This window comes from Silene latifolia, chromosome Y (genome assembly GCF_048544455.1).
Source record: "Silene latifolia isolate original U9 population chromosome Y, ASM4854445v1, whole genome shotgun sequence".
NCBI lineage: Eukaryota > Viridiplantae > Streptophyta > Magnoliopsida > Caryophyllales > Caryophyllaceae > Silene > Silene latifolia.
This window is the reverse complement of record NC_133538.1, coordinates 376,815,903-376,828,968: the sequence shown is the minus strand read 5'-3', so window position 1 is coordinate 376,828,968 and position 13,066 is coordinate 376,815,903. Positions and strand designations below refer to the sequence as shown.

Here is a 13,066-nt window from a genome sequence, read left to right as displayed (position 1 = left end):
GGTGTCGATAGCTACTTTTTGGGGTGGTATCCGGGGTAGCTACGTTAGCTTTGAGCTGTCGACCAAGCTCCCCTTAGTATGTTCCACAAACCGCCTGGTGAGGGTGCTCCTACAGGATAATTAGCTTAGGCATGTTGGAGTGTCGTGTGCCTTGTCACCCCGCGTTCATAGTTTACAGTCCTGCTTGCAACACTGGCGCTATCTCATGGGATTCCAGAGCAACCATGGTCCCAGGAAGCTACCGACCAGACAGCTCCAATAGCAATTTTATAGTTCAAAGAAATGTAAACAAACAAAAAGAAGTGAAATAAAAGTTGGTAGTATGCCTACTACCGTTTTTTTTAGGGTTTTTGAATACAAACTCTGTAGACGAAATTCTATTTGTTATCAAAAGTGATATCTCTTCAGGTGAAGTATGTTCCATGGTTTATGTATTATGTGACCATCCATGGCCATCAATCTGTACGCCCCATGGCCAACAACGCCTTCAACCTGGTATGGTCCTTCCCATTTATAGGCGAATTTGCCTGCTTTGTGATTCCTGGTGTTTTGGAACACCTCGCGGAGAACCAGGTCTCCTACGTCCAAAATCTTAATTTTTACGTTTTTGTTGTAGCTTTTGGCGACTGACTGTTTGTAGGCAGCCAGATGTATCTTTGCACTTGCTCGCAGCTCATCTATCGTGTCCAGGCTCCTGATCATCTCTACACTGTTTAGTGAAGGAAAAGTAGATCTAGATACTTACATATTCATATATGTTCCATTTTAATTTGTCATAAAATTAACAAGTGATCTTATGCATGCAAACTTATTTAACAAAATAAAGAAGAAACATTCATCCTTACATTGGAATTTCGGTTCATATGGGTACAAAAGAGATCTCCTTCTCTTTTGTTCTTGAGCTTTCCTTTTGGATGAACAAAGACCCAAGTGTAGGATCTCTCCCAATGATTAATAAACAAAGCACACTCTTAATAAAATTAATATTATGTATACTAGATAATATTAATTTTGTGAGAAAAATTGACCCAAAAATATTTGGTTTTTGCTCTCAAAACCGGTTGAGAGAGAGGAGAATGGAAGGTGATTTTTCTCTTTCTAAAACTCTTGTTTTTGGTGTGTTGAATGAATAATAATCACTAGTCAATATCTAAGTGAATATTAAGCAAAATAATAAGAAAAACCACAAGGGTTTTCTTCCCCAAAACCGGTTGGGAGAGGAGGTACAAAAGAGCCAATGCATGCCCTAGTTGTTCTTCACAATGAGCAATAGGTATGCAAGGCAAGTTTTAGTAGGTAATCATGTTGTTTACCACTAATAAAATAACTTAATATTTGCCTAATCATCCTCATATTTTCGGCACATATGGATAATATGGAATCCATATTATTTTTGTCAATTGTCAATATGTTACATGTCATATGTAACATAAATTTGTCATGTATTTTTAACATATTAAAAATCAACGTATTAATAAAAATACGTCATATACAAAAATCGACTTAGTAATTCATAATTACTTGTACCAAAATATTCTACCATTTATAAATCACAACAGTTTGTATTTATAATAATTCATTCAAATTTAATTGTTTCCTTAAACAATAATTTCATCTGAGTAATGATACAATTCGATTACTCAGACCGTATCTCATATTAATCAATTTCAATGTGATACGTAAATTTTACTTCCAAAATCGTCCGTCAATTTTCAAGTAATTTAATTAACTCGTAACATTATACGATTAATTAAATGATCAATTAAGAGTGTTGCCCTATAGGTATGACCTAGGGGATCAACTGATCACCACCGTCGTACGACAGTAATGTCAAACTCTAGTCAGCCAACCATTACCGATATATGTTGATCAGTTGACAGTAAAAATATTACTTCCCAATTGTATTCTTTAAAATGAGACTTAAACATGTGATCATCATGATCAACAGTTGTGATCGCATTATTGTCGGAGGACACATATTCCAACAATCTCCCACTTGTCCTCGACAAGTGTGCGTCACCAATTCTCTTGTCCTATTACTATCTCCCACTCAATGCAAGGTGTCATTCAGGTCGTACTTGCAAGTGATCATATCGAGAGTGGTTTCCTCGATTTGGAGAATAACTGATTGACCGGACTTATCCATCATAGATACTTTCCGAGCGTAGCCACGCATTTCCAGTTCATTACTCCTCGAGTGGCCCTGAGATATTGTTATAACCCTGACTAGGGGTGGACAATTCCTATCGCACTCATTCCCTTCAACTAGCCACATCCATCATAACCCAAAATGTGCCCATTTGGCCCCATTTACGAAGGTCGTAGTAACACAAATCAAAGTTAATCTGAAACTGTGCCATCTTAGGTGAATAGTCTTTAGTCAAAAGAATCGACTCATTCGAATACTATAGTAGCTCTCGCCACGACCAGGCTATATAAATTTGCCAGAACTCTAAAAGCGGTCATTAGGCCCGACAAAATGTTCCTAACAGTCTGCCTATGTGATCGACTAGTCATCTCACATGACTCTATGGCACTTGAACTTGCCATCAATCGCATCACACTCTAGTCACTTCGAGACGTCACCTCATACAAGTGACTATGGGCAAATACTATGTTAATCCGTGTTCACTTTAACGGGGTTCAATTGTCACCACAACCCGTTTGGATGTAACAATGTATAAATTAAAGATAAAAGACAAATGTGATTATGAACATGAACAAAAACAACACTTTTACTTCATTTCAAAATCTAACATAGACTCGGTACACGTTTAAGTCCCATGGACGCCATATGTCCATCATGTTTAGCCTGCGATAAAGGCTTGGTGAGCGGATCGGCTATGTTGTCATCCGTCCCAACCTTACAAATCGCAATTTCCTTTCTTTCAATGAAATCTCTTATTACATGATATTTTCTAAGTACATATCTAGATCTATTACTAAACTTTGGCTCCTTAGCTTGGAAGATTGTCCCACTATTATCACAATAGAGAGTGATGGGATCATTGGCGGTAGGTACTACTTTTAGACCTTCCATGAATTGCCTGATCCAAACAGCTTCCTTAACAGCTTCTGATGCTGCAATGTACTCAGCCTCCGTTGTAGAATCCATGATTCTGACTTCCTTGAAGCTTCTCCACTACGGCACCACCATTGAGCATAAAAACGAAACCAGCTTGTGATTTCAAGTCATCTCTATCTGTTTGAAAACTTGAGTCCGTGTATCCATTAACACGCAACTCAGTGTCTCCTCCAAACACTAGGATAGAATCCTTAGTTCTTCTCAGGTACTTAAGGATGTTCTTGACGGCTATCCAGTGACTCTCACCTGGATTTCCTTGATATCTACTCATCATGCTCAAGGCATACGAGACATCAGGACGTGTGCATATCATGGCATACATGATTGATCCAACAGCGGAAGCATAAGGGATCAACTTCATGCGTTCAACATCATGGGGTTCGGAGGGAGATTGAGTCTTGCTCAATATCGTCCCGGTTACCATAGGTACCAAACCCCTTTTGGATTTGTCCATGCTGAACCGTCGAAGAATCTTATCAACATAAGACTCTTGACTTAGTGCCAATATCCTCTTGGATCTATCTCTATGGATCCGGATACCTAATATGCGTTGTGCCTCTCCTAAATCCTTCATTTGGAAGTGGTTACCTAACCACTTCTTAACAGAAGACAACATTGGAATATCATTTCCAATGAGTAGTATGTCATCGACATACAAGATTAGGAACACAACATTGCTCCCACTAAATTTCATGTATAAACATGGTTCCTCAACACTTCGAGTGAAACCATTTTCCTTTATAACATGATTGAATCGATGATTCCAACTTCTAGATGCTTGCTTAAGACCATAAATGGATCTCTTAAGCTTGCACACTTTGTTAGATTTTTAGAATCAACAAAACCTTCGGGTTGAATCATGTACACCTCCTCTTCTAAATGCCCATTTAGAAAAGCGGTTTTGACATCCATTTGCCATATTTCATAATCATGAAATGCGGCAATCGCTAACAAAATCCGTATGGATCTTAGCATGGCTTCGGGGGCGAAGGTCTCATCATAATGGAGACCTTGGACTTGGGTAAATCCTTTTGCCACTAGCCTAGCTTTGTAGACATCATCATGTCCTTCTATGCCATTTTTTACTTTGAATATCCATTTGCATTGAAGGGGTCTTGCCCCTTTAGGCAAATCTACCAAGTCCCAAACTTGGTTTTCATGCATAGAATCCATTTCGGACTTCATGGCTTCAAGCCATAAGGAGGAATTGGGACTAGAGATTGCGGCCTTGTAGCTGGCGGGCTCGTCACTTTCCATAAGCAACACATCAAGTGTTCCATCTTCTTCGATAAGTCCTACATATCGATCGGGATGGCGAATAACACGGCCCGTTCTTCTAAGAGGAGGAGGAATAACCGTATTAGACGACGAAGGAACTTCTTCTTGCGTCTCTATCTCGGTTTGTGGCTCTTGAACTTCATCAAGTTCAAAATTTCTCCCACTCTGTCTCTTAGAAATAAATTCTCTTTCTAAGAAGACAGCCTCACAAGACACAACCACTTTGTTTTCTTGAGGTTTATAGAAGTAGTAACCTCGTGAGGTTAAGGGATAACCTACAAAGATGCACTTTTCGGATCTTGGGGTAAGCTTGTTGTCGTTCTTAGACTTGACGTAAGCATCACATCCCCAAATCTTCATATAGGATATATTGGGAACCCTTCCCGTCCACATCTCACATGGAGTCTTTTCAGTGGACTTTGTGGGACTATTGTTTAAAGATCTAATTGCGGTTTGAATCGCAAATCCCCAAAACGAGTTTGGTAACTCGGTTTGACTCATCATGGATCGAACCATATCAAGTAGGGTTCGATTTCTCCTTTCGGAAACACCATTAAGTTGTGGTGTTCCGGGTGGAGTAAGTTGTGATATAATACCACAACTTTTCAAGTGTGAATCAAATTCAAGGCTAAGGTATTCTCCACCACGATCGGATCGTAGTGCCTTAATCCTTTTGTTCAATTGGTTCTCTACTTCGTTTTGAAATTCCTTGAATTTCTCAAACGCTTCACTCTTATGCTTCATCAAATAGATATACCCATATCTACTCAAGTCATCGGTGAAGGTTATAAAGTAGTCATAATTACCACGAGCGGTGATACTCATTGGTCTACATACATCGGTGTGTATGAGTCCCAATAGTTCACTAGCTCGTGTCTCTTTACCACTAAAAGGATTACGAGTCATCTTGCCAAGTAGGCAATATTCGCATGTACCATATGATTGATAATCATATGGTGTAATCACATTAGTCGAAATTAATCTTTTGATGCGATTCTCGTTTATGTGACCTAATCGACAATGCCAAATGAACGCTTCACTTGGGTCACTTGATTTGAGTTTCTTTGATTGAATGTTATAAATATCATTAGTCGGATTTGAGGTCTCTAAAATGTAAATGCCATTGATAGAGGAAGCTTGGCCTATAACCAAGTCGTTCCTAGAAATAGTACAACGATTGTTCTTAATGACAAAACAAAAACCGTCCATGTCTAGCATGGCGATTGAAATAATGTTTTTAGAGAGTGTAGGCACATAAAAACAATTATGTAAATACAACTCAAATCCATTAGGCAAAGCTAGAACATAAGTTCCTTTGGATTCGGCCGCTACCCGAGCTCCATTTCCAAGGCGTAGATCCACATCTCCCTTGCTAAGCCTCTTCACGTCTATTAAACCCTGTAAATGATTACAAAGGTGAGAACCACAACCGGTATATAGTACCCATGTCGTAGTGGAAGTATAATTTATATCAATAACATAAATTTCTTTAGGAATTTTACCTTTTGGAACGATGATTCCTTCCCTTATATTTCGCAAATATACGGGACAATTCCTAAGCCAATGTCCCATGCCATAGCAATAATGGCACTCATCATTAACTTGCTTGAAGTTTTTGATTTTCTTTCCCTTCTTCTTGAAGTTTTTGCCCTTTGAAGCAAGAACTTTATTGCTTGAGCTCCCACTAGTTTTGGCATCTTTATCTTCCAGAGACAAAGACCCTATAGATTGTATGAGGTAGTCTTCCTGAGACGGGCTCACACGAGGTCTAGTAGTAGTAGGTGGTTTAGAAGAAGTGATGAAGTTAAGGTTTCCATCCGAACCTATCCCAAAATGAAGTTCTCTAGTAGTGTCGAAATCATTGTTGGAGCAAACGTCGTCAAAAACATTGTGGTAAGACTCAATAGTTATCGGTGCGGTAGCGTTTGATGGATTCATTGTAAAGAACTACAAATATGGAGGAAAAGGAAATATTAACATTTGTCTTTTAATATCATACTTGTAAATATTTAACAAGATACGAACATTTATATAGTGACCTCTACCCAACTATTATAAATGATTCCAAGACCCAAATTCATATCGACTTAGGCACGGTGGGGCCGATACATCCTTTATCAATATAACTCGGTGGATTAACGTTTAATCGATTCTACTTTTAGAACTCTTGGTCGATAATATTACATTAACAATTATCTTTAGCCCAAAACACATCCGACAAGGGCACGGTGTGGCCGATACATCCCTTATCAAAAACTTTTGTTGAGTTCAATCCAAATTTCGAATAAATGTGTCCATGATCAAAACCCACATTAACCTGGGCACGGTGTGGCCGATACATCCCTTATCAATATGAATTCGGTGGATAGACATTTATCACCCATTTCCCGTACGTAACAAGGTTTGTACCCCGGTGTGGCCGAGTGCACTCCCTCGCGAAATAGGTTTTCATGGTTTCTACTATTTGGTAAGGCTATGTCTCAATTGATTGTTTTAGCGAGAGGTCATGTCAATTTATTATCTATCACGTTTTAAGTGAACTAAAGCGGTGAACTACGATAATTCTAATTGACACGGTCGATAAACTCGATAAAATGAGGATGCATGTTTTAGTTATGGCGATTTAGCGATGCATGTGACATAAAATAAAATGCAAGCATAAAATAAATAAATCCTAGTATGGCCTTTCCTAAAATAGAAAAACTATTTAACTATTACATATTCGGAAACCAACTCCATTGGTCCCTTGAACTTCGGTTGTGGCACGCATCTCGAGGTAACACCGTCTTTATGTATCGCCATCTTGAAGAAATCCGTCTTTGGGAACTCCGAAATGAATTTAAATTACATAATAAATTACATAATTTCCTATTATACATTTGTAACTAAAATAAAATAAATCTATTAAATTACAAAACGGTGATACGAGATCACAATAAAATTACAACCGAATCGATATTCCCATACATTTCGGGAAATACCAATTAAAATCTAAGGCCATACTAAGTAAAAATTACATAATTCAAAATTACATAAATTAAAATTATGACAATCATAAAGAAAATGCAGCATTATAATATGTATGAACTTGCCCAATTTTATGCTAAATCACCTTTAATTAGCCAATATCATATATTACTCGGTTTTTACGGATTTGCGTGATTTCAACATTTTATAATCACAAAAATTACATAAATTCATATTTATGCATAAGTTAATTACCCTAACCTCTTAGGACTCAAAATTTAGTCTTCACTAATTATTTGACCATAATTAACTCATATTTCTAAAATTGTTCATTAATGGACCAAAAATTACAAAAATAAGCTATAAACTTCGAATAAATCACAAAATTTCAAATAAATTCAAAATTTGAAATTTTAAACTCATGAACATTCTGGAAAATACCATGACACTCATAATGTTCAAAAACTTAGGTTAAAAATTTCGAAATTTTTCGGAAAAACAATGTTGCGGTTTATCAGTTTTAACTAAAATAATCATAAAAACATGTGAAAAATATGTTCATCAACTTTTCAATTTTAGATCTGAAAATGCAACATTGGACGTTTTTCCTTAGTCATAGATTATGTTTTATTAATTTTTCATTAATTAAGTCACTATTCATGCCATTTTTCTTCAAAAATCCATAAATCATGCAAAAAGACTTCACTATAGCCCATTATTTTACACACATCTTGTAAAATTGCATGTCACAACATACTAAATTTCTATGACCAGATTCGAAATTTAACTCATATTAACCTATTTTTCACCTAAATCCGAATTTAATAATGAAAAATCCATTTTTCGAGCATAACAAGTCCAAAAATTATGAAAATTTACAGGTTATCTCAAAATAATATATGTGACAACATATCCAAATATCACTGGAAAATTCGAAGTATAGCTAATTTTAGACCGAAAATGACATTTTTACTCATAAAATCATATTTAAATGCCATTATTGTATAATATGAACAATAAAAATCCGTAAATTAACCAAAATAGCCTAAAAACATTTTAGGACCAGAAATTTAACATGCATAAATTAATTTCGTGATATATCATAATAACACAAATTATTCAAGTTTTATATGTTATTCTTATAACTCGGAAAAACTTTTAACCGATTTGCATGCAAACAACCATGGCTCATGATACCGATTGAAGGAAAAGTAGATCTAGATACTTACATATTCATATATGTTCCATTTTAATTTGTCATAAAATTAACAAGTGATCTTATGCATGCAAACTTATTTAACAAAATAGAGAAGAAACATTCATCCTTACATTGGAATTTCGGTTCATATGGGCACAAAAGAGATCTCCTTCTCTTTTGTTCTTGAGCTTTCCTTTTGGATGAACAAAGACCCAAGTGTAGGATCTCTCCCAATGATTAATACCCAAAGCACACTCTTAATAAAATTAATATTATGTATACTAGATAATATTAATTTTGTGAGAAAAATTGACCCAAAAATATTTGGTTTTTGCTCTCAAAACCGGTTGAGAGAGAGGAGAATGGAAGGTGATTTTTCTCTTTCTAAAACTCTTGTTTTTGGTGTGTTGAATGAATAATAATCACTAGTCAATATCTAAGTGAATATTAAGCAAAATAATAAGAAAAACCACAAGGGTTTTCTTCCCCAAAACCGGTTGGGAGAGGAGGTACAAAAGAGCCAATGCATGCCCTAGTTGTTCTTCACAATGAGCAATAGGTATGCAAGGCTATTTTAGTAGGTAATCATGTTGTTTACCACTAATAAAATAACTTAATATTTGCCTAATCATCCTCATATTTTTGGCACATATGGATAATATGGAATCCATATTATTTTTGTCAATTGTTAATATGTTACATGTCATATGTAACATAAATTTGTCATGTATTTTTAACATATTAAAAATCAACGTATTAATAAAAATACGTCATATACAAAAATCGACTTAGTAATTCATAATTACTTGTACCAAAATATTCTACCATTTATAAATCACAACAGTTTGTATTTATAATAATTCATTCAAATTTAATTGTTTCCTTAAACAATAATTTCATCTGAGTAATGATACAATTCGATTACTCAGACCGTATCTCATATTAATCAATTTCAATGTGATACGTAAATTTTACTTCCAAAATCGTCCGTCAATTTTCAAGTAATTTAATTAACTCGTAACATTATACGATTAATTAAATGATCAATTAAGAGTGTTGCCCTATAGGTATGACCTAGGGGATCAACTGATCACCACCGTCGTACGACAGTAATGTCAAACTCTAGTCAGCCAACCATTACCGATATATGTTGATCAGTTGACAGTAAAAATATTACTTCCCAATTATATTCTTTAAAATGAGACTTAAACATGTGATCATCATGATCAACAGTTGTGATCGCATTATTGTCGGAGGACACATATTCCAACATTTATTTCCCCTGTCATACATCCATACCTGTGGGTTAGAACTAGAACTTCTGATGGAATTACTGCTTCTGCGCCAAACACCAAGCTGAAGGGTGTTTGGCATGTTGCCGTCTTTGGTGTAGTCCTGTCTGACCATAGTACCAGTGGCAACTCATCTGCCCACTTTCCTCCTAACTCTTCCAATCTCCTTTTTAAATTATCCATGATGATCTTATTGCTAGATTCAGCTTGCCCATTGGACTTTGGAGTCATGGGTGCTGACTTTTTTAGAGAGATGTTCCATTTGGCACAGTATCCTTCCACGTCATTTGATGCGAATTGCGATCCGTAGTCACATATGATTTCTGATGGGATACCAAATCTGCAGATGATATTACGTTTGATAAAAGAAATGACTTGCTTATCTTTTACCTCTCTGAATGTTTCTACCTCTACCCATTTTGTAAAATAGTCTGTCATTGCTAGCATTATCCACAGTCTTTTTCCTGGGGCTCTAGGCAGAGGGCCCACGATGTCCATTCCCCATGTCATGAATGGCCAAGGGAAAATGATGGGATGCAAAGGTTCTGCTGGCTGGTGGATCATTGGTGCTGACCGCTGGCAGGCGTCATATTCCGAGCGTATTCTGCTGAGTCTGCCCTTATTGTAGGCCAGATGTAGCCTTGTCTGAGGGCTTTGTTTGACAGACACCTGCCCCCTGCATGGTTTTCGCATTCGCCACTATGGAGGGCATGCAATACAGTTTGTGCTTCTAATTTATCCAGGCATCGTAAGTAGGGTCCTGCCAGTGACTTTCTAAAAAGCACATTGTCAATCAGCGTAAATCTGGAGGCTTTTATTTTGAAACCCCTTACCTTCTTTTTGTCATCTAGCAGCTTTGCGAGCTTCAGCCAATCTAGGTAAGGCGTACGCCAATCCAGGTCAGCTGACTGGTCGTCTATACTTGACAGAACTGTTGCCTCACTTGCTGATCTTCCAGCTCTCCTTTGTCTTCTTCCTCCGTCTTTTGGATTGATGGCTCTGATACATACGCGATGGGGATGTTGGCCAGCTCTGTTGGCTTGAAGGTTGCCCCCAAGGTTGCTAGGGCGTCAGCCTCCACATTCTGGTCTCTGGGGACCTGTTTGAGCTTGCAATCTCTGAATTTCTGCTTAAGCTCCTTTGCTACTTTCAAGTAGGCTATCATCTTTGAATCCCTGGCTACATATTCATTATTCACATGGTTGATTATTAGCAAGGAATCGCTATATACCTGTAGGTTTCTGACTCCCAACTCCAGAGCTAGTTGCAACCCTAGTCTTAGGGCTTCGTACTCTGTTTCATTGTTAGTTGCCTTAAATTCGCAACGAACCGTGAGACGTGCATTTTATATAGTCTTTTTAGCCTTATTTTGCACGTATTTCTATGTACATTTGTACTGTTTTGTATTGCATTATGCCCCGAAATGGCTACTTTGGTTCATTTTGTCTGTTTTGTAGGAATGAACCTGAAAGTAGTGGAATCGTACCCTTTTCATCCTGTTTGCATGCATTTTGAGGGGACGGGAATCTTAGAGCGAGATACTGCATTGGGATGCGTGAAGGAATGGTCAACGAAGCAGTCGGCAACGAGTTGAAGCTGTTTTTGGAGGAAGAACACTCGATCGAGGAGTATTTTGGTCGATCGAGTGCTTTTATATGCTTAGGAGGTCGATCGAGTAATTTATTTTACTCGATCGAAGTGCTGTTTTGAGGCTTTCCTCAATCGAGTAACATTCGTGCTCGATCGAGAGGTTTATCTGCTGAAGTCCTCGATCGAGAGGTTTTATACTGCTCGATCAAGAAGATTAGAGTTTTCACGGGCCTTAATTAACCCGTGTTGCCTAATTAGTTTATGGGCTTTGTTATTTTCTATTTAAGCATCGTGTGATTAGGTAATTAGCAACTTTTTTTTACACTACCTTTTACTCTTAATTACTCTACTACGCAGCTTTCCTTCCTAAACTTTTCTACTGTAAACTTTGCTTTGGATTTTTTTGCTTGGATCTTGGTTGTTCTTTACACCAGAATTCTCGTGATTGTAATCTTTCTTTCCTTTTAATCTTAATCTCATCATTTGTTGCTCTAATCTCTTGCTTCTCTTGTCATCAATTTCTGCCCTAATTTATTTATGCATTATTATTATTGTTTCATCATGTTTATTATTAGTTCATTCATTATTATTAATATTGACAACATTAACGATATGAGTAGCTAAACCCATTCATGTTGGGATTAGGGGATCTATGGTAGAATTGTGACGATGTAGCGAATAGGCTAGATGACTTGTTTGTGAGAATCTGTACCCGTGGCAATTTAATTATAATACCGACTTAGTTGAGTGCACTGATACGTGCATATTCTATACACTTTATTTGCAGTTTTGGCACGTATTTCCATGCGTATTCGTTAGCTTAAAGCTACTATTTCTCCCGAAACGGTTTACTTTGCAATTTCTATGATTTATTGTAGGAATGAATGGAAGTGAGCTAAATCAAGCCTAAATCGTCCTCCGGAGGCAACTTCAGGGAAGCTTGGAAGAAGGGAGTTCGGACTCACTCACCTTGGGATGCGTGCATTGGAGTGAAGTGGCTGATTTGAAGAAAGAAGGAGTTATTGCACAGCTCAGTTGGTCGATCGACCAACCTCTTCAGTCGATCGACCGTGGACGTTCAGAAGCAGTTACTGCACTGCACTGGTTGGTCGATCGACCATGCCCCTTAGTCGATCGACCAGGCCGCGAGGCTGAGATTGATTTTTCGTGTTAGACTTTTAAAAGCCCAATTGTAATTAACTTTTTGGCATCGTTTATCAGTAGAACGCAGAAATAATTTTAGGTTATGCTTTTCATTTTTGAAGAAACTGAAGTTTAGATCTAGTTTTGGGAGGCGACGGATTCCACTTTTCAATTACTTTGTTCATCAATCGATTAGTAAGCTTTATGACAATTTCCTTCTTCTTTATTTCTTGTTGTTACTAGTTTTTATATAAGCAATTTAGTTTTAATCTTTTGTCTTAAGTTCAATTTAAACCATGTCAATTTCATTGTATGTCTTTAAGTTTTCAATTGTTTTAGTTTTAATCATGCATAGCTAATCTTCTTGATTAGGAATGAGGTGAGCCATGGCATAAATTAGGTCGATTTATTAGTATGATTTCTTCCGTATCGATCTTGTTTCCTTTTGATAAACCCATCTTGCTAGATTGAAAGATTAGTAGGTTAAGTTTTCTTTAGTTTTGGAATTTCCTT

General features: G+C 37.0%; 1 protein-coding gene across 1 annotated transcript; it reads right to left on the bottom strand.

The window, feature by feature from the left end:
- Positions 1–387: 387 nt before the first annotated feature.
- On the bottom strand, positions 388–10,384 carry LOC141631903 (uncharacterized). Its single transcript, XM_074444510.1, has 2 exons — positions 9,933–10,384; positions 388–709 (listed from the first exon to the last, which is right to left on the bottom strand). Exons 1-2 carry the CDS (start codon positions 10,382–10,384, stop codon positions 388–390), a joined length of 774 nt encoding a protein of 257 aa, XP_074300611.1.
- Positions 10,385–13,066: the final 2,682 nt, after the last annotated feature.